Source organism: Gigantopelta aegis, chromosome 1, assembly GCF_016097555.1.
Source record: "Gigantopelta aegis isolate Gae_Host chromosome 1, Gae_host_genome, whole genome shotgun sequence".
In the NCBI taxonomy this organism is placed as follows: domain Eukaryota; kingdom Metazoa; phylum Mollusca; class Gastropoda; order Neomphalida; family Peltospiridae; genus Gigantopelta; species Gigantopelta aegis.
Window position 1 is genome coordinate 10277725 of NC_054699.1, and position 26689 is coordinate 10304413.

General features: G+C 39.9%; 1 protein-coding gene across 3 annotated transcripts in view; it reads left to right on the plus strand.

The window, feature by feature from the left end:
* Window positions 1–26689, plus strand: part of LOC121370592 (RANBP2-like and GRIP domain-containing protein 8) — a 104373-nt gene that overhangs the window by 56753 nt on the left and 20931 nt on the right. For 2 of the 3 annotated variants that reach the window (XM_041495928.1, XM_041495920.1), the window contains exons 20-29: window positions 3242–3308; window positions 7698–7804; window positions 9515–9730; window positions 10758–14874; window positions 15942–16028; window positions 16235–16321; window positions 17230–17316; window positions 17525–17611; window positions 18498–18584; window positions 18962–19048. In XM_041495928.1, the coding sequence (XP_041351862.1) occupies window positions 3242–3308; window positions 7698–7804; window positions 9515–9730; window positions 10758–14874; window positions 15942–16028; window positions 16235–16321; window positions 17230–17316; window positions 17525–17611; window positions 18498–18584; window positions 18962–19048 (5029 nt within the window). The remainder of the gene's footprint in view (window positions 1–3241; window positions 3309–7697; window positions 7805–9514; window positions 9731–10757; window positions 14875–15941; window positions 16029–16234; window positions 16322–17229; window positions 17317–17524; window positions 17612–18497; window positions 18585–18961; window positions 19049–26689) is intronic. The other variant, XM_041495938.1, reaches the window with a different exon arrangement.

Below are 26689 nucleotides of genomic sequence, written 5' to 3' on the forward strand. Positions count from 1 at the left end.
CCTCTGTCACACGTTCAGTTTTGATGAGGCGCGGGACGTAGCCCAGTGGTAAAGTGCGGTCGGTCTTGGATCAATGCCTCTGTCACACGTTCAGTTTTGGTACGGCGCGGGACGTAGCCCAGTGGTAAAGCGCGGTCGGTCTTGGATCGATGCCTCTGTCACACGTTTAGTTTTGATGCGGCGCGGGACATAGCCAAATGGTAAAGCGCGGTCAGTCTTGGATCGATGCCTCTGTCACACGTTTACTTTTGATGCGGCGCGGGACGTAGCGCAGTGGTAAAGCGCGGTCGGTCTTGGATCGATGCCTTTGTCACACGTTTACTTTTGATGCGGCGCGGGACGTAGCCCAGTGGTAAAGCGCGGTCGGTCTTGGATCGATGCCTCTGTCACACGTTTACTTTTGATGCGGCGCGGGACGTAGCCCAGTTGTAAAGCGTGGTCGGTCTTGGATCGATGCCTCTGTCACACGTTTAGTTTTGATGCGGCGCGGGACGTAGCCCAGTGGTAAAGCGCGGTCGGTCTTGGATCGATGCCTCTGTCACACGTTTAGTTTTGATGCGGCGCGGGACGTAGCCCAGTGGTAAAGCGCGGTCGGTCTTGGATCGATGCCTCTGTCACACGTTTACTTTTGATGCGGCGCGGGACGTAGCCCAGTGGTAAAGCGCGGTCGGTCTTGGATCGATGCCTCTGTCACACGTTTAGTTTTGGTACGGCGCGGGACGTAGCCCAATGGTAAAGCGCTGTCTGTCTTGGATTGATGCCTCTGTCACACGTTTAGTTTTGGTATGGCGCGGGACGTAGCCCAGTTGTAAAGCGCGGTCGGTCTTGGATCGATGCCTCTGTCACACGTTCAGTTTTGATGAGGCGCGGGACGTAGCCCAGTGGTAAAGTGCGGTCGGTCTTGGATCAATGCCTCTGTCACACGTTCAGTTTTGGTACGGCGCGGGACGTAGCCCAGTGGTAAAGCGCGGTCGGTCTTGGATCAATGCCTCTGTCACACGTTCAGTTTTGGTACGGCGCGGGACGTTGCCCAATGGTAAAGCGCGGTCTGTCTTGGATCGATGCCTCTGTCACACGTTTAGATTTGGTACGGCGCGGGACGTAGCCCAGTGGTAAAGCGCAGTCTGTCTTTGATCGATGCCTCTGTGACACGTTTAGTTTTGGTACGGCGCGGGACGTAGCCCAGTGGTAAAGCGCGGTCTGTCTTGGATCGATGCCTCTGTCACACGTTTAGTTTTGGTACGGCGCGGGACGTAGCCCAGTGGTAAAGCGCGGTCTGTCTTGGATCGATGCCTCTGTCACACGTTTACTTTTGGTACGGCGCGGGACGTAGCCCAGTGGTAAAGCGCGGTCTGTCTTGGATCGATGCCTCTGTCACACATTTAGTTTTGGTACGGCGCGGGACGTAGCCCAGTGGTAAAGCGCGGTCTGTCTTGGATCGATGCCTCTGTCACACGTTTAGTTTTGATGGGGCGCGGGACGTAGCCCAGTGGTAAAGCGCAGTCGGTCTTGGATCGATGCCTCTGTCACACGTTTAGATTTGATGCGGCGCGGGACGTAGCCCAGTGGTAAAGCGTGGTCGGTCTTGGATCGATGCCTCTGTCACACGTTTAGATTTGATGCGGCGCGGGACGTAGCCCAGTGGTAAAGCGCGGTCGGTCTTGGATCGATGCCTCTGTCACACGTTCAGTTTTGGTGCGGCGCGGGACGTAGCCCATGGTAAAGCGCGGTCGGTCTTGGATCGATGCGTCTGTCACACGTTTAGATTTGATGCGGCGCGGGACGTAGCCCAGTGGTAAAGCGCGGTCTGTCTTGGATCGATGCCTCTGTCACACGTTTAGTTTTGATGCGGCGCGGGACGTAGCCCAGTGGTAAAGCGCGGTCGGTCTTGGATCGATGCCTCTGTCACACATTCAGTTTTGGTATGGCGCGGGACGTAGCCCAATGGTAAAGCGCGGTCGGTCTTGGATCGATGCCTCTGTCACACGTTTAGATTTGATTCGGCGCGGGATGTAGCCCAATGGTAAAGCGCGGTCGGTCTTGGATTGATGCCTCTGTCACACTTTTAGATTTGATGCGGCGCGGGACGTAGCCCAGTGGTAAAGCGCGGTCGGTCTTGGATCGATGCCTCTGTCACACATTCAGTTTTGGTATGGCGCGGGACGTAGCCCAATGGTAAAGCGCGGTCGGTCTTGGATCGATGCCTCTGTCACACGTTTAGATTTGATGCGGCGCGGGACATAGCCCAGTGGTAAAGCGCAGTCTAGAGCACATTGATGTATTAATCATCGGCTTTTTTCCATTAGTATCAAGAGATCAGTTATATGCACCATCCAGCAGACAGGATAGCACATACCACGGCCTTTGATATACCAGTCATGGTGCACTGGCTGGAACGAGAAATGGCCCAATGGGCCCATTGACGGGATCGATCACCAAACCGACCGTGCATTGAGCAAGCCCTTTACCACTGGGCTACGTCCCACCCTCTTTTGTAAAATGACCTGAACGTCTTTTTGAGGTTTTAGAAGGTGTATATCTATTTTACCTGCTAGGTCTAAAAATATACTGTTTTTCGCAAGCCACTATTTTGTGACCTGAGATATTAATAGGGGTGCAAGTTTTAATTTTTTTGCGTTCACAAGCCTCTGAACATTTCTAGAGCGTTAGTTTTGTTCACGTGTTGCTCGTTTAAGTATAGTTTTGCGTAACTCATTTTTTGTTTGCGCATTGCAGGACTTCTAGATTATGGTATTCCCACTCCCATGGCTAGTGATATTCAGTGTTGGGCTAGTAAATAACTACAATCGCCAAGCCAGACTGCTAGTGAAAAAAAGAAGCTGTCAAATTCTGTATTCAAGTTTATTTAGTAAATATGACTATCCCCTCCCCGAAGGGTTTTTAAGCTCTATCTTCCTCTTTAGGTGACATATCTGATTATTACTATGAGTAAAATTGTATTTACTTAAAAGTAGGGCTAGTGAATTTTTAATCATGGCTAGTAATTTTTGTTTAATTACTGATCCCATGGCTAGTGATTTTTATAAAAAAATTTAGAAGCCCTGGCCGCATTGAATTTTTTTTTACATTTACATGGTCATGACGGGTTACGTAAAACGAAATGGGTTACCTGAATTTCTTTTTGCGAAACCCATAGATGGTTTACGTAGATTTTCAATTCTCAGAGGCCTGTCTCAGTGTGTGCTTTCGTGACTGAAATGTTTGTTGTTGTTTTTTGCAGGAATTGAATAAATATCTTGTTGAGGAAGTTGATAGTCTGCAGTCGGAGATAGAGAGAAGAAATACGGGTAAGGAGGCTAGAAATTATCAATGCATGCTTGTGTCAAAGTAACCTGGCAAAGGGCCAAATGCAAATATTCTCAACTTTTGTAACTTCTTTGCCCAGACCTGTCAACCTTTAGTCAAGAGAAAGCAGGAGGTGTGTGTTGAAAAAACAGGAGATTTTGTCGAAAAGCAGGAGATTTTTTAAATACACACAATTTAACCCAAAATCGCAAGGTTTTTTAAAAAATCATTACAGTAAGTTATATGAACACTACATGTCATATGTACTTGTTAACCTTGGATCTTGGCATTAAATTATTATTTTTTTAAATAAATAAAAAAAAATATAAAAAAATTATTAATCTTTTTATAAGTTTAAATATCATGATTTAATGCATATTTTAAAAAACCGACTCTTTTATCCAAACACCAACAAGAAATTAAATAACTAATTTGTACATTTATGGTATTACACTTACAGGTTACGTTACATCATCATTTTTGGTTAGGTTACCGAAGTACCTAAGACAGATTTATACAAATCTTGTAAATTAATATTAAGTTTTTACTATAATGAGGAACAGTGGCGTGGTACTACATTATGATGATGCAATAAACATTGTATTTCCATTAATCATAAGTAAAACCTCATTACGGACATCGTGTGAAATATACCGGAATTATACCCATTTCCGTGAGTAACTTTATGTCAGACACAACATTTATTAATTGTACAAAAATAATCTCTTGAAGTGTACGCTTGTTACCAACATTTTACTGCACAAACATACAAAATTAACTGACACAAGTATGTTTATATAGCTAATTGGTATTTTCGTTGTCTTGCTGTGATCTAGTGGGAAGACGTTTTACAATTAAGAGGCGTTGTTAGAACTAAATTGGATAGTTTTATATATGGCAACACTGAATGTCAATACACAGCCTGTTGAATTAGTGGCAACACGCTCCGTAGCCATTACGATGACAACAAACATTATAATAACACATCATTTTATAAACTTCTTGTGCTTTTTTAACAATATAAATATCCCACAATTCTCAGTTTGGCAAAGGTTAAACAGTCGGGACAATTCGGTCTGTTACATTCTCGGAAACCGAAAATAGTTAATATATTCCGAATGAGAAAAAAAGAGGCACTTCCTTTATGTTATTTTGACAAAAGGGGATCGACTTTTTTTTAATGCTTACAAAAATGTCATTTAAGTGGAGAAAGTGTCTCCCGCGCAGGGTTGCGGGAGATTTGATCAAATACCGGGAGATTTCTGTAGAATCTGGGAGTGTTGACAGGTCTGTCTGCGCCCTGTGGTAAAGCGCTTGCTTGATGTTCAGTCGCTTTAGGGTTGTTCCCCGTAGGCGAACCCATTGTTCCAGCCAGTGCACCACGACTGGTATATCAAAGGCTGTGGTACGTGCTATCCTGTCTGGCATGGTGCATATAAAAGATCCCTTCTTACCAATGGACAAAATGTAGCGGGTTTCTTCTCTAAGACTGTCGAAATTACAAAATGTTTTACCTCCAATAGCCAATGATTAATAAATCAATTTGCTTTAGTGGTGTCATTAAACAAAACAATTTTTATTACATTGCAAATAAATTACACTGTTTATGAAGTTGCTTTACCTTTAACCGACTAGATTAATCTTTGACAAAAAACACAGTGAGTGGGTACAAGATTATATATTCACTTAAATGTATTATAAACACATAAAATAAAGTTCATATTTGAATCGGTAAATATTATTTTTGTTGTTTTTTCTAAAATTTATTATATTTTAGATCAGTTAATATTAATATTAAGTTAGGCAAAAAATCGAAACAGTCGGTATTACTTACAGCCATTTGTTGCCAGCTATCTAGTATTTATGTCCATTATTCCTGATAACTGGTTTTCTGACAAGAATTAAAACCCAACTATAATTTGTCTCCCAATATTTGGTGATTTTCTTGTTGGTACAACTTTATTATTAAATTAGCTGTCACAATCGGCTATCGATCTCTGAAATTGAGTGTGACATATCGCTATTGTTGTCAAGCAAATATACTTGCCGAAAACCAAGGTATTTTCCATTGAAAAAACAACAAAACAAAAGCCACCATTTTGTCAAGTAATCTGTTTTCTGTATTATATTTTCGTTCCCAATAAGTGCAGTATGCAAAATGGCGGGAAATATAAATTTGAGAATGCACTATATACAGTTTACAGTATGTCGACTGGTGTAACATCTGGCAAAATATTTCACCTGCAGTAGTCAGAAGGTTAATAAAGCTGCCCATTTCAAAGAAGCAGCCTCCAAGTTTAAAACATAATGAGCACCAGAAGCATGCTCAGTTTTTGTGCCAAACTCTGATGATTGTAATGTGATAGAAGATTATGGTACCAGTCAAATAGTTTGACAAATACTCCGTCTCCTGCACACACCACTAGCCGTGTGCTACGAACACTTTACAGTCTAGACTCAAGACTTTGATAACATCTAAAGACTTTAACTTCATTGCAGTGCAAAGAGCATGCACATGCACATAAACCTTTTACAGTCTAGACTAGACTTTGATAACATCTAAAGACTTTAACTTCATTGCAGTGCAAAGAGCATGCACATGCACATAAACCTTTTACAGTCTAGACTAGACTTTGATAACATCTAAAGACTTTAACTTCATTGCAGTGCAAAGAGCATGCACATGCACATAAACCTTTTACAGTCTAGACTAGACTTTGATAACATCTAAAGACTTTAACTTCATAGCAGTGCAAAGAGCATGCACATAAACCTTTTACAGTCTAGACTCAAGACTTTGATAACATCTAAAGACTTTAACTTCATTGCAGTGCAAAGAGCATGCACATGCACATAAACCTTTTACAGTCTAGACTCAAGACTTTGATAACATCTAAAGACTTTAACTTCATAGCAGTGCAAAGAGCATGCACATAAACCTTTTACAGTCTAGACTCAAGACTTTGATAACATCTAAAGACTTTAACTTCATAGCAGTGCAAAGAGCATGCACATAAACCTTTTACAGTCTAGACTCAAGACTTTGATAACATCTAAAGACTTTAACTTCATTGCAGTGCAAAGAGCATGCACATGCACATAAACCTTTTACAGTCTTGATTCACGACTTTAATAACATTTAAGGGGTGGGATTTAGCTCAGTCGGCTGAGGTGCTTGCGACACAGGATCGAACCAACTCAGTGGATCCATTCAGCTGATTGTTTTTTTTCTCATTCCAACCAGTGCACCACAACTGGTCAAAGGCCGTGGTATGTGCTTTCCAGTCTGGAAAAGTGCATATAAAATATCCCTTGCTGCATTAGGAAAAATGTAGCAGTTTTCTCTGATGACAAGTCAGAATTACCAAGTGTTTGACATCCAATAGCCGATGATTAATTAATCAGTGTGCTCTAGTGGTGTCGTTCAACACAACAAACTAACTTTTTAATAACATTTATGAACTAACAGCATTGTAATGCCAAACAAATTGCATGTGCATAAAGTCATTAAAATTTTGGATGTAGGCTCTAAAGTAATAAAAGAACATGCCCGGGATGTTTACTTCTAAATGGAAAGAGGCTACCAACTCAGCCTACATATCATGCTTACAATATACACTTGACTGCACAGCCACTTGCAAGAACCGCTTTGTTAAATAGTAATTATGTTGCGATTCACTCATAAAGTTTAAGTGATTGGTATACAATTCTAAAACTTAAAATATACTAACTTAATTTTTCGAATCAATTTTCAAGTTTATTACCACTGTTGTTAATCACAATATTTTTTTTTGCTAATAAACAATAAACCCTGGAACACACTGCTTTTATGTTATTTTGTTTCCAAGCCATACAATATTGTGTTTATTTTACCAAATCAAGTGTGACTATATTTGACAACTCATAGCCCTGACTATAGTCTGCGTCAAAAGGGAACCGATGAATTGGATTGTAACTCTATAATGAATGAAGTTCAAATTTATATAAAAACATACAAAGTGTCCCAGTGACTTTGTTTGACATTAAATGGCCCTGACTAAATCAGTCTGTCATTCAGTTGGGCAGGATTTAGCTCAGTCGGTTGAGTGCTCGCTTGAGTTGCTTGCGTCTCGGGATCGAACCACCTCGGTGGATCCATTCAGCTGATTGGGTTTTTTCTTGTTCCAACCAGTGTACCACAACTGGTCAAAGGCCGTGGTATGTGCTTTCCCTGTCTGTGGGAAGGTGCATATAAAAGATCCCTTGTGGCATTAGGAAAAATGTAGTGGGTTTCCTCTGATGACTGTGTCAGAATTACCAAATGTTTGACTTCCAATTAAGTAATCGATGTGCTCCAGTGGTGTCATTAAACAAAACAAACTCTGTCAATGAATCCTTCCTTTCTTCTGTAGATGACTCTCCCGACAGTGAGTACTACACGCCACCCAACAGCCAGGACGAAGAGGAGCTGGAGACATCGATACAGACTCAGGCCTCACCCACCCTCCCCACCGTGTCGGTAAGTTACAGACTGTGGCCTTGCCCACCCATCCCACCATGTCGGGAAGTGACCCACCCACCCCACTGTCTGTAAGTGGCCCACCCACCCCACCATGTCAGTAAGATACAGACTCTGGCATCGCCCACCCTCCTCACCGTGTCGGTAAGATACAGACTGGCCTCGCCCACCCACCCCACCATGTCGGTAAGTGACCCACCCACCCCACCGTGTCTAAGTGACCCACCCACCCCACTGTGTCGGTAAGTGACCCACCCACCCCACCGTGTCGGTAAGTGACCCACCCACCCCACCATGTCAGTAAGATACAGACTCTGGCCTCGCCCACCCTCCTCACCGTGTCGGTAAGATACAGACTCTGGCCTCGCCCACCCACCCCACCATGTCGGTAAGTGACCCACCCACCCCACCGTGTCGGTAAGTGACCCGCCCACCTCACTGTGTTCGTAAGTTACGTAATCTGGCCTCGCCCACCCACCCCACTGTGTCGGTAAGTGATCCACCCACCCACCCCACTGTGTTGATAAATTACACTCTGGCCTCGCCCACCCACCCAACCGTGTCTGTAAGTGACCCACCCACCCACCCCACCATGTCGGTAAGTGACCCACCCACGCCACTGTGTCGGTAAGTTACATAATCTGGCCTCGCCCACCCACCCCACCGTGTTGGTAAGTGACCCACCCACCCCACTGTATCTGTAAGTTACAGACACTGGCCTCGCCCACCCACCCACCCACCGTGTTGGTAAGTGACCCACCCCCACCCCCACCGTGTCAGTAAGTGACCCACCCCACCGTATTGGTAAGTGACCCACCCCATTGTGTTGGTAAGTAACTGTGGAGACCCTTCAGAGTTTTTACATTTAATATTCAGCTACTGATATATCTTACACAGAACAAAAAAATAAATAATAACTGAGAGAAAGAAATAAGGGAACACTTGGTATTGCAAGTCAAATTCAGTGGCGGATCCAGAAAAACCATTTAGTGGGGGCGTCAATGACATGAGGCTGAGGCAGAATGCCAATGGAACTTTGAGGGAGATTTGGAGGGGATCATAAAAAAATGAAAATTAATATATTGTAAAATTTTGGGGGGCGGGCCCCTGACCCACCCCCACCCCCACCCTTCCTCTGAAACTGCAGTCACTATTAGGTTTATAATGTCTGCATATTGTCAAAAAAAATGTAATGTGGGATTGAATGTCAGTAGCACAGTACATTTCCCAACGCTGTGAATAAAGGTTTTATTTGCAGTCTACTGGCGTCGTGGTTAGGCCATCGGTCTACAGGCTGGTAGGTACTGGGTTCGGATCCCAGTCGAGGCATGGTATTTTTAATCCAGATACCAAATCCAAACCCTGAGTGAGTGCTCCGCAAGGCTCAATGTGTAGGTGTAAACCACTTGCACCGACCAGTGATCCATAACTGGTTCATAACTGGTTCAATAAAGGCCATGGTTTGTGCTATCCTGCCTGTGGGAAGCACAAATAAAAGATCCTTTGCTGCCTGTCGTAAAAGAGTAGCCTATGTGGCGACAGCATGTTTCCTCTAAAAAACTGTCAGAATGACCATATGTTTGACATCCAATAACCGATGATAAGATAAAAATCAGTGTGCTCTAGTGGCATCGTTAAATAAAACAAACTTTACTTTGTTTGCAGTCTAGTGTTGGCGTGATCAAAAACAAATTCTCTATTTAATTTTAGCCTAGACTCGTAAACCTGCATCCCAGTCGAAATCGGTCTTGGAGCAGTCACCTGCAGCCGAGTCCCGAGCGCCTGGACGCCCAGCTGCGATCTCTGTCGTTTTCCCAGGACACGCTGCTGAAGATGGTGCTGGAACGCAATGAAGACCTCGTCAACATCAACAAAGAAATGGTACAGCAGCTGCGCAGCAGTCACGAGATGATGCATCATCTCAAAGTGAGTTACGGAAATTTAAATTAATTTTTTTTTTTTTTCAGCAGGGATCATATTAAAAATTATATTTAGTTTTAGCCAGTTTTCACATGTGTAGAGAGTGTGTCTTTGTAAATTATTCATAAAGAGTTTAATTTAAAGAAAATGTTATTAGTTAAGTGTGAAATGTTCTAACAACTTTGTATAAAAATTTGCAATGGGCCGATTTGGCAATGGACAGAGTGAGCCCTATTTTGTTCAGCTCTTTATCTGATATTAACTTATTTGCATAATTTCCATAAAGTAGATTAGATTTGGTATGTAATGCTAAAAACCTAATTTTATTTCAATATTATATCAATGTTTTCACAGGCATGTGATTCTTCCGTCTTTTAAGCAAAATTCCGCTATTTAAAAAAAATCTTTTATCGTAAAATAAATCCGTGAAAATGTTTTCATAAAAAAATCCCTAATCCCTTTATTTTCAGTTTTTAAAATTATTATTGTACTTCCACTAAACCATTTTCTTAATGGCTGTTCGCTTACCTGTAGACATTGTACCGCGATATAAGACTGATGACCAGTCAAAGAAATTGCTGCGCTTTTGTATGATAGAACAGTTCCAGCTTTTTTTAAGAATACCAAATCAGATGCCTGTTTTCAGATTTATTAAGATAATTTTAGCTTTTAGAAATTATTTAATCTAGATTTGATTAGGTTTTTTTTGGTCAAAATTTGATTACCAGTAAATTTTCGGATTAAGTATAATGAAACCTATAAAGACTTACCATAGTTAAAACAGGATTGGGTGTGTGACAATTGTTTAAATTTAGAATATTCGCGACTATGAAACATGGCCGGTTTGTTCAGGGTCTAGTTTAATCAGGTTTCACTGTATAATAGTGTATAATATAACAAGCATTATTTTATAGTTAATACTTATATTTGTTTTGGCTAGATTGTCAAGATAGACTGAGACTTTGAATGATATGAATGTTACTTTTTGTTTCTCATTTGTCATTAAACAAACTTTCTCCTCTCTCTCTTGTAGAACGAACTCCTTGAAGTATGTCATCACAACGCATTGCTCGGATCGAACTTCATGCCTCCCACACCATCGGGACAGAGTTCGTATATGTCCGGATCTCCGTATCGGCCCCAGTATCCGTATCGGCCCCAGCAGTATCCGTACGGCCCGCAGCCGGGCTGGGGCTCTCCGTATGGTGGTCCGATGCAGGGTCCTGGGAACTTCGTGCCGCCGTTCCGAGCTCCACTCACTCCACAGTCGAACATCCGCCACAGCTTTGGTGCTTATCCCGGAAAGCCTGAAGACGAGCTCGGTCATCATGGAAACGAGGAGGATCTGCACAACATGGATGGTGAATACTACAACGTGGCCCTGGATGATGAGAGCCAGTACTACACCCCGGAGGGGAGCTGTATGCAGCAGGACTGGCCGTTCAGCAACATTGCCAGCATGGAGGGAGGTTCTGCAACAACGTACTCCCCTCACAACAGATCCCAGATGCAGCAGCCACAGCAGCAGCAACAGCAGCAGCAGAATGGATTCATTGCTGCTCATCTCCGAGGACAAGCCCTTCAGTTCTCGGGCCAAGGTTCCAGCATTCCGGCTAGCATGCCGGGGCCGGGTTTCTTCTCTGTACCACAGACGTCAGCTCCAGCAGTCCTTGCTGGTCCTCAGCCCATGACCGTCATGTCGGGAGTCGTGGGCAGTCAGCCAGTGCAGTCGCCCTATGCGGGGATCCCAGTATCAAGCAGTATGACACCGCAGACTGTGACCAGTGGCAGCAGCAGCAGTTCGCTCCAGCAGTATCTACAGACACCACAGGGGACTCCGGCGTCTGGCCAGGTGACTCCCGTGTTTGGACTGCAGCCGGCACAGAAACCGTTCGCTCTGGGTAATCTGTCTGAGCCCTCTGTTGCTCAGGGAAGTCCTGCTTTCACTCATCATGCAGCTAATGTGTCCGAATCGGCTGCAGCTGCTACTGCCCAACAGGTTAAATCTCCCACATCTGGCGTTCAGGATCTGTCCATATCAGCGGGATCTCAGAAGTCCTCAAATGCTGCTACAGAGAGTACTGCCTTGTTTGATGAAAGGGCAAAGCACACATCAAAGATTGGTATTTCTCGTTGGGGGCGTCTGAGGGTTGTCCCGTCCGGGGACGGCGGATACATCGTTGCGATGAAAAGCGATGAAGGAGAAGTGATATTTGAACATGATTTGGCATCCGTTAAGATACCAACTGGCTTTGTACCTCAGCCAGTATGTTTGAAGGTGACGCTACCTGACAGAAAGACCGAAGAAACGATCAATCTTACTTTTGAAGATGTGGCTCATGCTTCTAAGTTAAGAGACCTCTACAAACAGTTGTTGGAGAAGTCGAAAGTTTCTGCTCTTAAAGAATCTTCACCAGCTGCTACTGTTCCTTCCGCCAAGCCTGTGCTGCCTACCCCACCTCCAAAGTCAGTGATAAATAAAGAAACGCCACCTTTGTCAGCGTTTGGTGGGAAACCAGTGTCGACATCTACTCCGATCGGAAAGGACTCCATGTTTGGAGGTTTTACGTTCACAAGCACCCCGATTGTGAAACCTTCACTAGAACCCACGAGCGAGACGAAGACATCTCCCGGATTCAAGCTCAAGGAGAGTAGCCTTAATGTGACCAGTCCATCTGCAGGTGCTCAAGCTAAACCTTTCTCAGGATTCAGTTTCCCAGTTGCCAAACCATCGACTGTGACCACACTGACTGGCAGTGCTGCTCAAGGAGATAAAGGTTCTCTGACTAAAGGAGGATTTTCCATTGGACAAAATACTTCAGCTACAACAGCGACTGATGGGCAACAAATGACTTTCGGCTTCAAGGGATTTGAACTTGCAGGACAGCAGCCATTCCAGACTGGGAGCCCAGCTCCTGCTCCGTCACACGAGGAAGAAAAGGTTGAGGAGTACGAGCCCAGTGTGGACTTCAAGCCACTGATAGAGCTCCCCGAGTTGGTGGAGGTGAAAACGGGTGAGGAGGATGAGAAGAAACTGTTCGGGGAGCGTTCCCGTCTCTTCCGATTCGATGCCGAGACCGGACAGTGGAAAGAACGTGGAATCGGGGAGATAAAGATTCTGGAGAGTACTGATGGAAAGCGGTTCCGTATCCTCATGAGAAGAGAACAGGTTCTGAAGATCTGTGCCAACCACAACATCTCGGTTGATATGAAGCTGATCCCAATGCCAAGTTCTGACAGGGCTTGGTGCTGGACGGCCATGGACTTTGCAGACGAGTCCATGAAGACTGAGCAGTTTGCTGTGAAGTTCAAAACCAAAGACATTGCTGCCAATTTTAAAGAGATCTTTGAGAGCTGCCAGAAGGACCTTGCAGATATTCCAACTGGTTCCGATGCTGCAGTCGTTCATGAAGAAAAAGCTGCAAGTACTGATGCACCACAGAAAGATAAAGATCAACAAAGCTTTGCTGATAAGTTCAAACCAAAACCTGGGAGTTGGGAATGTTCTGGCTGCTATTGTAGAAATGATGCAGACGTTCTCAAATGTCCTGCCTGTCAGACTTTAAAGCCTGGAACTAAACCAGAAGACATCAACAGTAAGGGAGGCAGTTCCATTGGTGGTGATTTTACGTTTGGAAGTGGATCTGTTGGAGGACCTTCTGGAGGGTTTAGCTTCACGACTGAGAAGCCACAATCCATAGAAACTATTGTTACCACTGGCATCAAAGACAAAGACCAGCAGAGCTTTGCGGACAAGTTCAAACCAAAACCCGGAAGTTGGGAATGTACAGGATGCTACTGTAGGAATGAAGCAGACGTTTTGAAATGCCCAGCCTGCCAGACTCTGAAACCCGGAGTAAAACAGGATGAAGTTCAGGCTCAGACTGGGAAAATATCTACAGGAGGAGGTTTCCAGTTTGGTACTGCTGGAGGGTTTACATTCGGGGCCAAGACCACACAACCCAAAGAATCAAAAGCTGTTCCTCTAGCTGAAGGTAAAGAGATTTCCTTTGCTGACAAGTTCAAGCCAAAGCCTGGAAGTTGGGAATGCACGGGCTGTTATTGCAGGAATGATGCCAATGTCCTTCAGTGTCCAGCTTGTCAGACACTAAAACCGGGAATAAAGAAAGAGGACATTGAGCCGAAGTCTCAGAGTCAAGCAGAAGGTATTTCAGGTGGAGGCGGTTTCAAATTTGGAAGTGCTGGGGGATTCACTTTTGGCAAAGCTCAGTCAAAGGACCAGCCAACCGATTCTTTGTTCAAAGTAAATAAACCAGAAGGAACGACTGCAGATTCAAAGGGTCCACCATCGTCTGGAGGATTCAAGTTTGGTGTCCAGGCCAAATCAGCTGAGATGAAGTCTGAACCTTCACCGAAAGGATCTACTTTGGCAGCATTGCTGATTGCTGACGAAGAACCGAGCCCAACCTCTGACAGATTCAGTTTTGCACCTGCAGCGAAGACCGGTGGTTTTAACTTTGGAGGAGCTGCAAAGTCAGGAGGCTTCCAGTTCAATCTGGGTAAAGTTACCACGCCAACCAAGGATCAGGAGAACGTTTCCTCGGACGGTAAAACATCTTTACAGTTTTCTTTCTCGCCGACGTCTAAAGACAAATCGAGCATTCCCCCATCTCCCAAATCTCCCGTGGTGGACGAACACGGTTTGTACATCAACAAGGAAGGGGAGGACTCGCACATCTATTTCGAACCGGTTGTTCCACTTCCGGATAAGATCGAGGTGAAAACGGGCGAAGAGGACGAATCAGTTTTGTTTGAACACCGGGCCAAGCTGTACAGGTTCGACAGTGGGGAGTGGAAGGAACGTGGACTGGGCAATGTGAAGATACTGGAGAACAGACTGACGAAGAAGATCCGCATACTGATGAGGCGGGAGCAGGTCCTGAAGCTGTGCTTGAACCACATGATAACCTCCGACCTCCAGCTCAATCAGATGCCGAGGTCCGATGGCAAAGCTTGGATCTGGTACACACAAGATTTCTCTGACGACGAGCCGAAAATTGAACAGTTTACCATTCGCTTCAAGACGGCCGAAATTGCCGAAAGTTTTAAGGCTGCGTTTGATGATGCAAGATCAAAGATGTCCGAAGGTCCAATGCAGACTGCTTCTAGGCAACTCTTTGCATCTGAGGGTAAGCAAATTTGATACTGTACATTTGTGTCAAAATGGAACCAATGAATATGTTAACTGTATATACTGAATAAGTTTATACCAACTCTCATAATGTTTGGGTATTTTTTTTTGGGGGGGGGGGGGGGGGGTAGGGGGTTAACCCAAAAATATCATTAAAAATGTAAACTTAAGGTTTCTTAACAAATTATGATGAAACTGTAAATAAAATGTCATATTTAAATACAGGGATGAAGGCAACAAACTGTAACAGCCAGAGTAGCCAAATCACCTGAACTGTAACTAATGTCAACGAGAGTCACCTTTTGCAGCCTTGTTTTGGCTTCGTACACCAAGAAATATAACATACCTCATTGTAATTTCACTTAAAATCCAAGTCATTCAAATTCGAAATTAGCTGTATTATTTCATTGCTTTGCCACATTAAAATAAAGACTGGTCTACTAACCTTGACTTCCTGTCAAAATTCTTCAACGATCGGACAACGCTGTTTACAGTCGGTATGTTTTATCTTTCATGGGATAGCTCTGTCTTATGTATTTAGTGATGAGAGAAAATGGTGTTTACACAGTAGTCTCAATATCCACTAAAAGTGTATTTTTGTGAATGATTTCTGTCTGCATTTTACATAAATAGAAGTAGTATAGAGTTTTGGAAATAACACAAATGATCTTCCTTATTAAGTGCAATTTAAACAGGCGTTTTTGTCATTAATCCAGTTATAGAGGAGGTTTTTGTCATTAATCCAGTTATAGAGAAGGTTTTTGTCATTAATACAGTTAGAGGTTTTTGTCATTAATACAGTTATACAGGAGGTTTTTGTCATTAATACAGTTATACAGGAGGTTTTTGTCATTAATACAGTTATACAGGAGGTTTTTGTCTTTAATACAGTTATACAGGAGGTTTTTGTCTTTAATACAGAACTTGTAGAGGAGGGTTTTTTTTATTAATAGAGTTATAGAGGAGGTTTTTGTCATTAGTTTTGTAAGGCCTTGCATAAATTCAGCCTGAGGAATTGGTGATCTACCAATATGTTTCTAGGTTTTCCTTTTCCCCATTATGTAGGTGTTGAGGATCCTGTGGTTGAAACGTCACAGCAGGTGACTGGAGATAAAGGAAATAAAATCTACAGTGCCCAGCTTGACTCCGCAGGTTAGTACTTATTATGAAGTCTTTTTCTGTCTCATCCATTTGGTAAATAAACTAAACCTGAAAAACAAACCTGGCCGACCCTACCTTATTGTTTTCGGCACATTCACGGAAACACAGTTTAGTTTTTTCAGGCGTTTCATCAATTCAGCCTGAGGAATTGGTGATCTACGAATATGTTTCTAGTTTTTCTTTCTCCCATTCTTTAGGTGTTGAGGAGCCTATGGTTCCAGCGTCACAGCAGGTGACTGGAGATAAAGGAAATAAAATCTACAGTGCCCAGCTCGACTCCGCAGGTTAGTGCATTATGAGACTCCCATCATATGCTGTCATATGTGAATTAGAAAAAGTATACCAAAGGTCGGGTGAATGTCAACACTATTGATATTTCCACACCCAACAGTGTACTTTTTTTTTTATCCCACATGGTTGCATATTGTGAAGTCTTTTTCTCTCTCATCCATGCGGTAAATAAACTATTGTTTTACATAAACAGACAAAGATGGTTGAAAAAGTAAAATTTTTATCATAAATAAACTATTATTATATTACACAAACAGACAAAGATGGCGGGAAAAAAGTTACATTTTATCATAAATAAATGAGAATGTCATATTGTTTGTTTTATGTGTTAAATACAATTTAACATTACAAATTAATAAGATAGCTTTTAATATAAAAGCTTTGATCACAAAATTTCTGATGACATCACATGATCAATCACATTAATATGACGTCATATATTACCAATGACATAAACACTTATTACGTCATAGCTCATGAAAGATTATAAGACTCCATCATATGTGGTCATGTGAAATATAAAACGTACACCACCATCACATTCATTCAGTATATAAACCATTATTTTACACGAACAAACAGATGGCTGAACTAGCTGGATGTATAATCTTTCAACCTACTATTTGGGTGTAAAAAAAACAACCTAAAAAATATTGCTTCCTGGAACCTCAAAAACACTCTGAAGAATTTTAAATGCCCTACCGAGAAAAAAGGACAGACCCTACATATAAAAAAAATATAGGTGAAAAGAGCACACAAAAAACCAAACCTGGCCGACCCTACCGTATTGTTTTCGGCACATTCACGGAAACACATAGTTTTTTAGGCCTTACATAAATTCAGCCTGAGCAATTGGTGATCGACGAACATATTTCTAGGTTTTCCTTGTCCCATTCTATAGGTGTTGAGGAGCCTGTGGTTCCAGCGTCACAGCAGGTGACTGGAGATAAAGGAAATAAAATCTACAGTGCCCAGCTTGACTCCGCAGGTTAGTACTTATTATGAAGTCTTTTTCTGTCTCATCCATTTGGTAAATAAACTAAAACTAAAAAACAAACCTGGCCAACCCTACCTTATTGTTTTCGGAACATTCACGGAAAAACACAGTTTAGTTTTTTCAGGCGTTTCATCAATTCAGCCTGAGGAATTGGTGATCTACGAATATGTTTCTAGTTTTTCTTTCTCCCATTCTTTAGGTGTTGAGGAGCCTGTGGTTCCAGCGTCACAGCAGGTGACTGGAGATAAAGGAAATAAAATCTACAGTGCCCAGCTCGACTCCGCAGGTTAGTGCATTATGAGACTCCCATCATATGCTGTCATATGTGAATTAGAAAAAGTACACCAAAGGTCGGGTGAATGTCAACACTATTGATATTTCCACACCCGACAGTGTACTTTTTTTTTTTATCCCACATGGTTGCATATTGTGAAGTCTTTTTCTCTCTCATCCATGCGGTAAATAAACTATTGTTTTACATAAACAGACAAAGATGGTTGAAAAAGTATTTTTTTTTATCATAAATAAACTATTATTATATTACACAAACAGACAAAGATGGCGGAAAAAAGTTACATTTTATCATAAATAAATGAGAATGTCATATTGTTTGTTTTATGTGTTAAATACAATTTAACTTTACAAATTAATAAGAGCTTTTAATATAAAAGCTTTGATCACAAAATTTCTGATGACATCACATGATCAATCACATTAATATGACTTCATATATTACCAATGACATAAACACTTATTACGTCATAGCTCATGAAAGATTATAAGACTCCATCATATGTGGTCATGTGAGATATAAAACGTACACCACCATCACATTCATTCAGTATATAAACCATTATTTTACACGAACAAACAAAGATGGCTGAACTAGCTGGATGTATAATCTTTCAAACTACTATTTGGGTGTAAAAAAAAACAACCTAAAAAATATTGCTTCCTGGAACCTGACCCTACCGAGAAAAAAGGACAGACCCTACATATAAAAAAAATATAGGTGAAAAGAGCACACAAAAAACCAAACCTGGCCGACCCTACCTTATTGTTTTCGGCACATTCACGGAAACACATAGTTTTTTTAGGCCTTACATAAATTCAGCCTGAGGAATTGGTGATCGACGAACATATTTCTAGGTTTTCCTTGTCCCATTCTACAGGTGTTGAGGAGCCTGTGGTTCCAGCGTCACAGCAGGTGACTGGAGATAAAGGAAATAAAATCTACAGTACCCAGCTCGACTCTGCAGGTTAGTACTTATTATGAAGTCTTTTTCTGTCTCATCCATTTGGTAAATAAACTATTATTTTACATGGATAGACCAATATGGCTGAAAAAAGTTTTATTACTGTGCTCTTGTGGTATTGTTAATCAAAACTCTAGATGTATAATCTTTCAGCCTACTGTTTCATTGGACGTAAAAAAAAATGGTGATCTACGAATATGTTTCTAGGTTTTCTGTATAGGTGAAAAGAGCACACACAAAACCAAACCTGGCCGACCCAACCTTATTGTTTTCGGCACATTCACGGAAACACATAGTTTTTTCAGGCCTTGCATAAATTTAGCGTGGGGAATTGGTGATCGACGAATATGTTTCTATGTTTTCCATGTCCCATTCTGTAGGTGTTGAGGAGCCTGTGGTTCCAGCGTCACAGCAGGTGACTGGAGATAAAGGAAATAAAATCTACAGTGCCCAGCTCGACTCCGCAGGTTAGTGCATTATAAGACTCCCATCATATACTGTCATATGTCAGGGCTTCTAGATTATGGTAGCCCCACTGCCATTGCTAGTGATATTCAATGTTGGACTAGTAAATAACTACTATTGCCATGCCTGACGGCTAGTTCAAAATAAAATTGTCAAATGTTGCAGTTAAGTATATTTTGTAAATATGAATATCCTGACCCCATCCCAACCCCCAATGTTAGTGTTTTTAAGCACTATCTCCCTCTTTAGGTGATATATCTGATTATTACTATTATTTATTAAAATTGTATTGACTTAAAGTAAAGTAGGGCTAGTGAATATTTAATCATGGCTAGTAAATCTTTTTAATCACTGATCCCATGGCTAGTGGATTTAAAAAAACATTCTAGAAGCCTGCATATGTGAATTAGAAAAAGAACACCTAAGGTCGGGTGAATGTCAACCCTATTGACAGTATACTTTTTTTTTTTTTTTTTTTTATCTCACATGGTTGCATATTGTGATGTCTTTTTCTCTCATCCATTCGGTAAATAAACTATTGTTTTACATAAACAGACAACGATGGCTGAAAAAAGTTACATATTATTATAAATAAATGACACTGTCATATTAGTTGTGTTTGTTTCATGTGTTAAATACAATTTCACACTACAAATTAACAAGATTGCTTTTATAATGAAGGTTTTAATAACAAAATATTAATTTAAAACTCTCTAATGACCTCACATCACAATCTCACATTAATATGCCGTCATATATTACCAACAACGTGTTAAACGAGTATGCGTGATATCACATGTAGGATAAAAATTTCTTATATAGCTTTCTTTCATGGGATAGCTCTGTCCCATATACCCGAGGATGAGAGGAAAAAAAAAGTATTTCAAAGCTGTCTTTCATGGGATAGCTCTATCTTATGTATTTAGTGATGAGAGAAAATGGTTTTTACACAGTAGTCTCAATGTCCACTATAAGTGTATTTTTGTGAATGATTTCTGTCTGAATTTTACACAAATAGAAGTATTATAGCCTTTTGGAAATAACACAAATGGTCTTTCTTATTAAGTGCAATTTAAACAGGTGTTTTTGTCATTAATACAGTTAGTTATACAGGAGGTTTCTGTCTTTAATACAGAACTTGTAGAGGAGGTGTTTGTCATTAATACAGAATTTATAGAGGAGGTTTTTGTCTTTAATACAGTTATAGAGGAGGTTTTTGTCATTAATACAGTTATAGAGGAGGTTTTTTGTCATTAATACAGTTATAGAGGAGGTTTTTGTCATTAATACAGACCTCTGTTATACATGTGGTGGTTTGTTATTACAGGTATTATAAAGGTGGTATTTTTCTAATTAATACAGGTAATTCAGAGGTTGAATTCTTGTTTGAGGAGAAGGCATCTGAAGAGCAAATAGCGCGGGCAAGGAAGTTTACATGTACTGATACTGATCGAATGTGACTTTCTATTACATGTACTGATACTGATCGAATGTGACTTTCTATTACATGTACTGATACTGATCGAATGTGACTTTCTATTACATGTACTGATACTGATCGAATGTGACTTTCTATTACATGTACTGATACTGATCGAATGTGACTTTCTATTACATGTACTGATACTGATCGAATGTGACTTTCTATTACATGTACTGATACTGATCGAATGTGACTTTCTATTACATGTACTGATACTGATCGAATGTGACTTTCTATTACATGTACTGATACTGATCGTACTGATACTGATCGAATGTGATTACATGTACTGATACTGATCGAATGCGACTTTCTATTACATGTACTGATACTGATCTATTACATGTACTGATACTGATCGAATGTGATTACATGTACTGATACTGATCGAATGCGACTTTCTATTACATGTACTGATACTGATCGAATGCGACTTTCTATTACATGTACTGATACTGATCGAATGTGACTTTCTATTACATGTACTGATACTGATCGAATGTGACTTTCTATTACATGTACTGATACTGATCGAATGTGACTTTCTATTACATGTACTGATACTGATCGAATGTAATTACATGTACCGATACTGATCGAATGTGATTACATGTACTGATACTGATCGAATGTGACTTTCTATTACATGTACTGATACTGATCGAATGTGATTACATGTACTGATACTGATCGAATGTGACTTTCTATTACATGTACTGATACTGATCGAATGTGACTTTCTATTACATGTACTGATACTGATCGAATGTGACTTTCTATTACATGTACTGATACTGATCGAATGTGACTTTCTATTACATGTACTGATACTGATCGAATGTGACTTTCTATTACATGTACTGATACTGATCGAATGTGATTACATGTACTGATACTGATCGAATGACTTTCTATTACATGTACTGATACTGATCGAATGTGATTACATGTACTGATACTGATCGAATGTGACTTTCTATTACATGTACTGATACTGATCGAATGCGACTTTCTATTACATGTACTGATACTGATCGAATGTGATTACATGTACTGATACTGATCGAATGCGACTTTCTATTACATGTACTGATACTGATCGAATGCGACTTTCTATTACATGTACTGATACTGATCGAATGCGACTTTCTATTACATGTACTGATACTGATCGAATGTACTGATACTGATCGAATGTATTACATGTACTGATACTGATCGAATGACTTTCTATTACATGACTGATTGAATCTATTACATGTACTGATACTGATCGAATGTGACTTTCTATTACATGTACTGATACTGATCGAATGTGACTTTCTGATTGCGACTTTCTATTGCGACTTTCTATTACATGTACTGATACTGATCGAATGTGACTTTCTATTACATGTACTGATACTGATCGAATGTGACTTTCTATTACATGTACTGATACTGATCGAATGTGATTACATGTACTGATACTGATCGAATGTGACTTTCTATTACATGTACTGATACTGATCGAATGTGACTTTCTATTACATGTACTGATACTGATCGAATGTGACTTTCTATTACATGTACTGATACTGATCGAATGTGACTTTCTATTACATGTACTGATACTGATCGAATGTGATTACATGTACCGATACTGATCGAATGTGATTACATGTACTGATACTGATCGAATGTGATTACATGTACTGATACTGATCGAATGCGACTTTCTATTACATGTACTGATACTGATCGAATGTGACTTTCTATTACATGTACTGATCGAATGATCTATTAATGATACTGATCGAATGTGACTGATACTGATCGAATGTGATTACATGTACTGATACTGATCGAATGCGACTTTCTATTACATGTACTGATACTGATCGAATGTGACTTTCTATTACATGTACTGATACTGATCGAATGTGATTACATGTACTGATACTGATCGAATGTGACTTTCTATTACATGTACTGATACTGATCGAATGTGATTACATGTACTGATACTGATCGAATGTCTATTACATGTACTGATACTGATCGAATGTGACTTTCTATTACATGTACTGATACTGATCGAATGTGACTTTCTATTACATGTACTGATACTGATCGAATGCGACTTTCTATTACATGTACTGATACTGATCGAATGTGACTTTCTATTACATGTACTGATACTGATCGAATGTGACTTTCTATTACATGTACTGATACTGATCGAATGCGACTTTCTATTACATGTACTGATACTGATCGAATTTGACTTTCTATTACATGTACTGATACTGATCGAATGTGACTTTCTATTACATGTACTGATACTGATCGAATGCGACTTTCTATTACATGTACTGATACTGATCGAATGTGACTTTCTATTACATGTACTGATACTGATCGAATGTGATTACATGTACAGATACTGATCGACTTTCTATTACATGTACTGATACTGATCGAATGACTTTCTATTACATGTACTGATACTGATCGAATGTGACTTTCTATTACATGTACTGATACTGATCGAATGTGACTTTCTATTACATGTACTGATACTGATCGAATGTGACTTTCTATTACATGTACTGATACTGATCGAATGACTTTCTATTACATGTACTGATACTGATCGAATGTGACTTTCTATTACATGTACTGATACTGATCGAATGAATGACTTTACATGTATTACATGTACTGATACTGATCGAATGTGATTACATGTACTGATACTGATCGAATGATCTATTACATGTACTGATACTGATCGAATCTGATTACATGTACTGATACTGATCGAATTACATGTACTGATACTGATCGAATGTGACTTTCTATTACATGACTTTCTATTACATGTACTGATACTGATCGAATCTATTACATGACTGATACTGATCGAATGACTTTGATTACATGTACTGATACTGATCGAATGTACTGATACTGATCGAATGACTTTCTATTACATGACTTTCTATTACATGTACTGATACTGATCGAATGTGACTTTCTATTACATGTACTGATACTGATCGAATGTGACTTTCTATTACATGTACTGATACTGATCGAATGCGACTTTCTATTACATGTACTGATACTGATCGAATGTGACTTTCTATTACATGTACTGATACTGATCGAATGCGACTTTCTATTACATGTACTGATACTGATCGAATGCGACTTTCTATTACATGTACTGATACTGATCGAATGTGACTTTCTATTACATGTACTGATACTGATCGAATGTGACTTTCTATTACATGTACTGATACTGATCGAATGTGACTTTCTATTACATGTACTGATACTGATCGAATGTGACTTTCTATTACATGTACTGATACTGATCGAATGACTTTCTATTACATGTACTGATACTGATCGAATGTGACTTTCTATTACATGTACTGATACTGATCGAATGTGATTACATGTACTGATACTGATCGAATGTGACTTTCTATTACATGTACTGATACTGATCGAATGCGACTTTCTATTACATGTACTGATACTGATCGAATGTGACTTTCTATTACATGTACTGATACTGATCGAATGTGATTACATGTACTGATACTGATCGAATGCGACTTTCTATTACATGTACTGATACTGATCGAATGTGATTACATGTACTGATACTGATCGAATGCGACTTTCTATTACATGTACTGATACTGATCGAATGTGACTTTCTATTACATGTACTGATACTGATCGAATGTGACTTTCTATTACATGTACTGATACTGATCGAATGTGACTTTCTATTACATGTACTGATACTGATCGAATGTGACTTTCTATTACATGTACTGATACTGATCTAATTACATGTACTGATACTGATCGAATGTGACATGTACTGATATTACATGTACTGATACTGATCGAATGCGACTTTCTATTACATGTACTGATACTGATCGAATGTGACTTTCTATTACATGTACTGATACTGATCGAATGCGACTTTCTATTACATGTACTGATACTGATCGAATGTGACTTTCTATTACATGTACTGATACTGATCGAATGTGATTACATGTACTGATACTGATCGAATGCGACTTTCTATTACATGTACTGATACTGATCGAATGTGATTACATGTACTGATACTGATCGAATGTGACTTTCTATTACATGTACTGATACTGATCGAATGTACTGATACTGATCGAATGTGACTTTCTATTACATGTACTGATACTGATCGAATGACTTTCTATTACATGTACTGATACTGATCGAATGTGACTTTCTATTACATGTACTGATACTGATCGAATGTGACTTTCTATTACATGTACTGATACTGATCGAATGCGACTTTCTATTACATGTACTGATACTGATCGAATGTGACTTTCTATTACATGTACTGATACTGATCGAATGCGACTTTATTACATGTACTGATACTGATCGAATGTGACTTTCTATTACATGTACTGATACTGATCGAATGTGACTTTCTATTACATGTACTGATACTGATCGAATGTGACTTTCTATTACATGTACTGATACTGATCGAATGTGACTTTCTATTACATGTACTGATACTGATCGAATGCGACTTTCTATTACATGTACTGATACTGATCGAATGTGACTTTCTATTACATGTACTGATACTGATCGAATGTGACTTTCTATTACATGTACTGATACTGATCGAATGTGATTACATGTACTGATACTGATCGAATGTGATTACATGTACTGATACTGATCGAATGCGACTTTATTACATGTACTGATACTGATCGAATGCGACTTTCTATTACATGTACTGATACTGATCGAATGTGACTTTCTATTACATGTACTGATACTGATCGAATGTGACTTTCTATTACATGTACTGATACTGATCGAATGCGACTTTCTATTACATGTACTGATACTGATCGAATGTGACTTTCTATTACATGTACTGATACTGATCGAATGTGACTTTCTATTACATGTACTGATACTGATCGAATGTGACTTTCTATTACATGTACTGATACTGATCGAATGTGACTTTCTATTACATGTACTGATACTGATCGAATGTGACTTTCTATTACATGTACTGATACTGATCGAATGTGACTTTCTATTACATGTACTGATACTGAATCGACTTTCTATTACATGTACTGATACTGATCGAATGCGACTTTCGAATGTATTACATGTACTGATACTGATCGAATGCGACTTTCTATTACATGTACTGATACTGATCGAATGTGACTTTCTATTACATGTACTGATACTGATCGAATGTGACTTTCTATTACATGTACTGATACTGATCGAATGTGACTTTCTATTACATGTACTGATACTGATCGACTTTCTATTACATGTACTGATACTGATCGAATGTGACTTTCTATTACATGTACTGATACTGATCGAATGAATGACTTTCTATTACATGTACTGATACTGATCGAATGTGACTTTCATGTACTGATACTGATCGAATGACTTTCTATTACATGACTTTCTATTACATGTACTGATACTGATCGAATGTGACTTTCTATTACATGTACTGATACTGATCGAATGCGACTTTCTATTACATGTACTGATGTACTGATGATCGAATGTGACTTTCTATTACATGTACTGATACTGATCGAATGCGACTTTCTATTACATGTACTGATACTGATCGAATGCGACTTTCTATTACATGTACTGATACTGATCGAATGTGACTTTCTATTACATGTACTGATACTGATCGACTTTCTATTACATGTACTGATACTGATCGAATCGACTTTCTATTACATGTACTGATACTGATCGAATGTGACTTTCTATTACATGTACTGATACTGATCGAATGACTTTCTATTACATGTACTGATACTGATCGAATGTGACTTTCTATTACATGTACTGATACTGATCGAATGTGACTTTCTATTACATGTACTGATACTGATCGAATGTGACTTTCTATTACATGTACTGATACTGATCGAATGTGACTTTCTATTACATGTACTGATACTGATCGAATGCGACTTTCTATTACATGTACTGATACTGATCGAATGTGACTTTCTATTACATGTACTGATACTGATCGAATGCGACTTTCTATTACATGTACTGATAC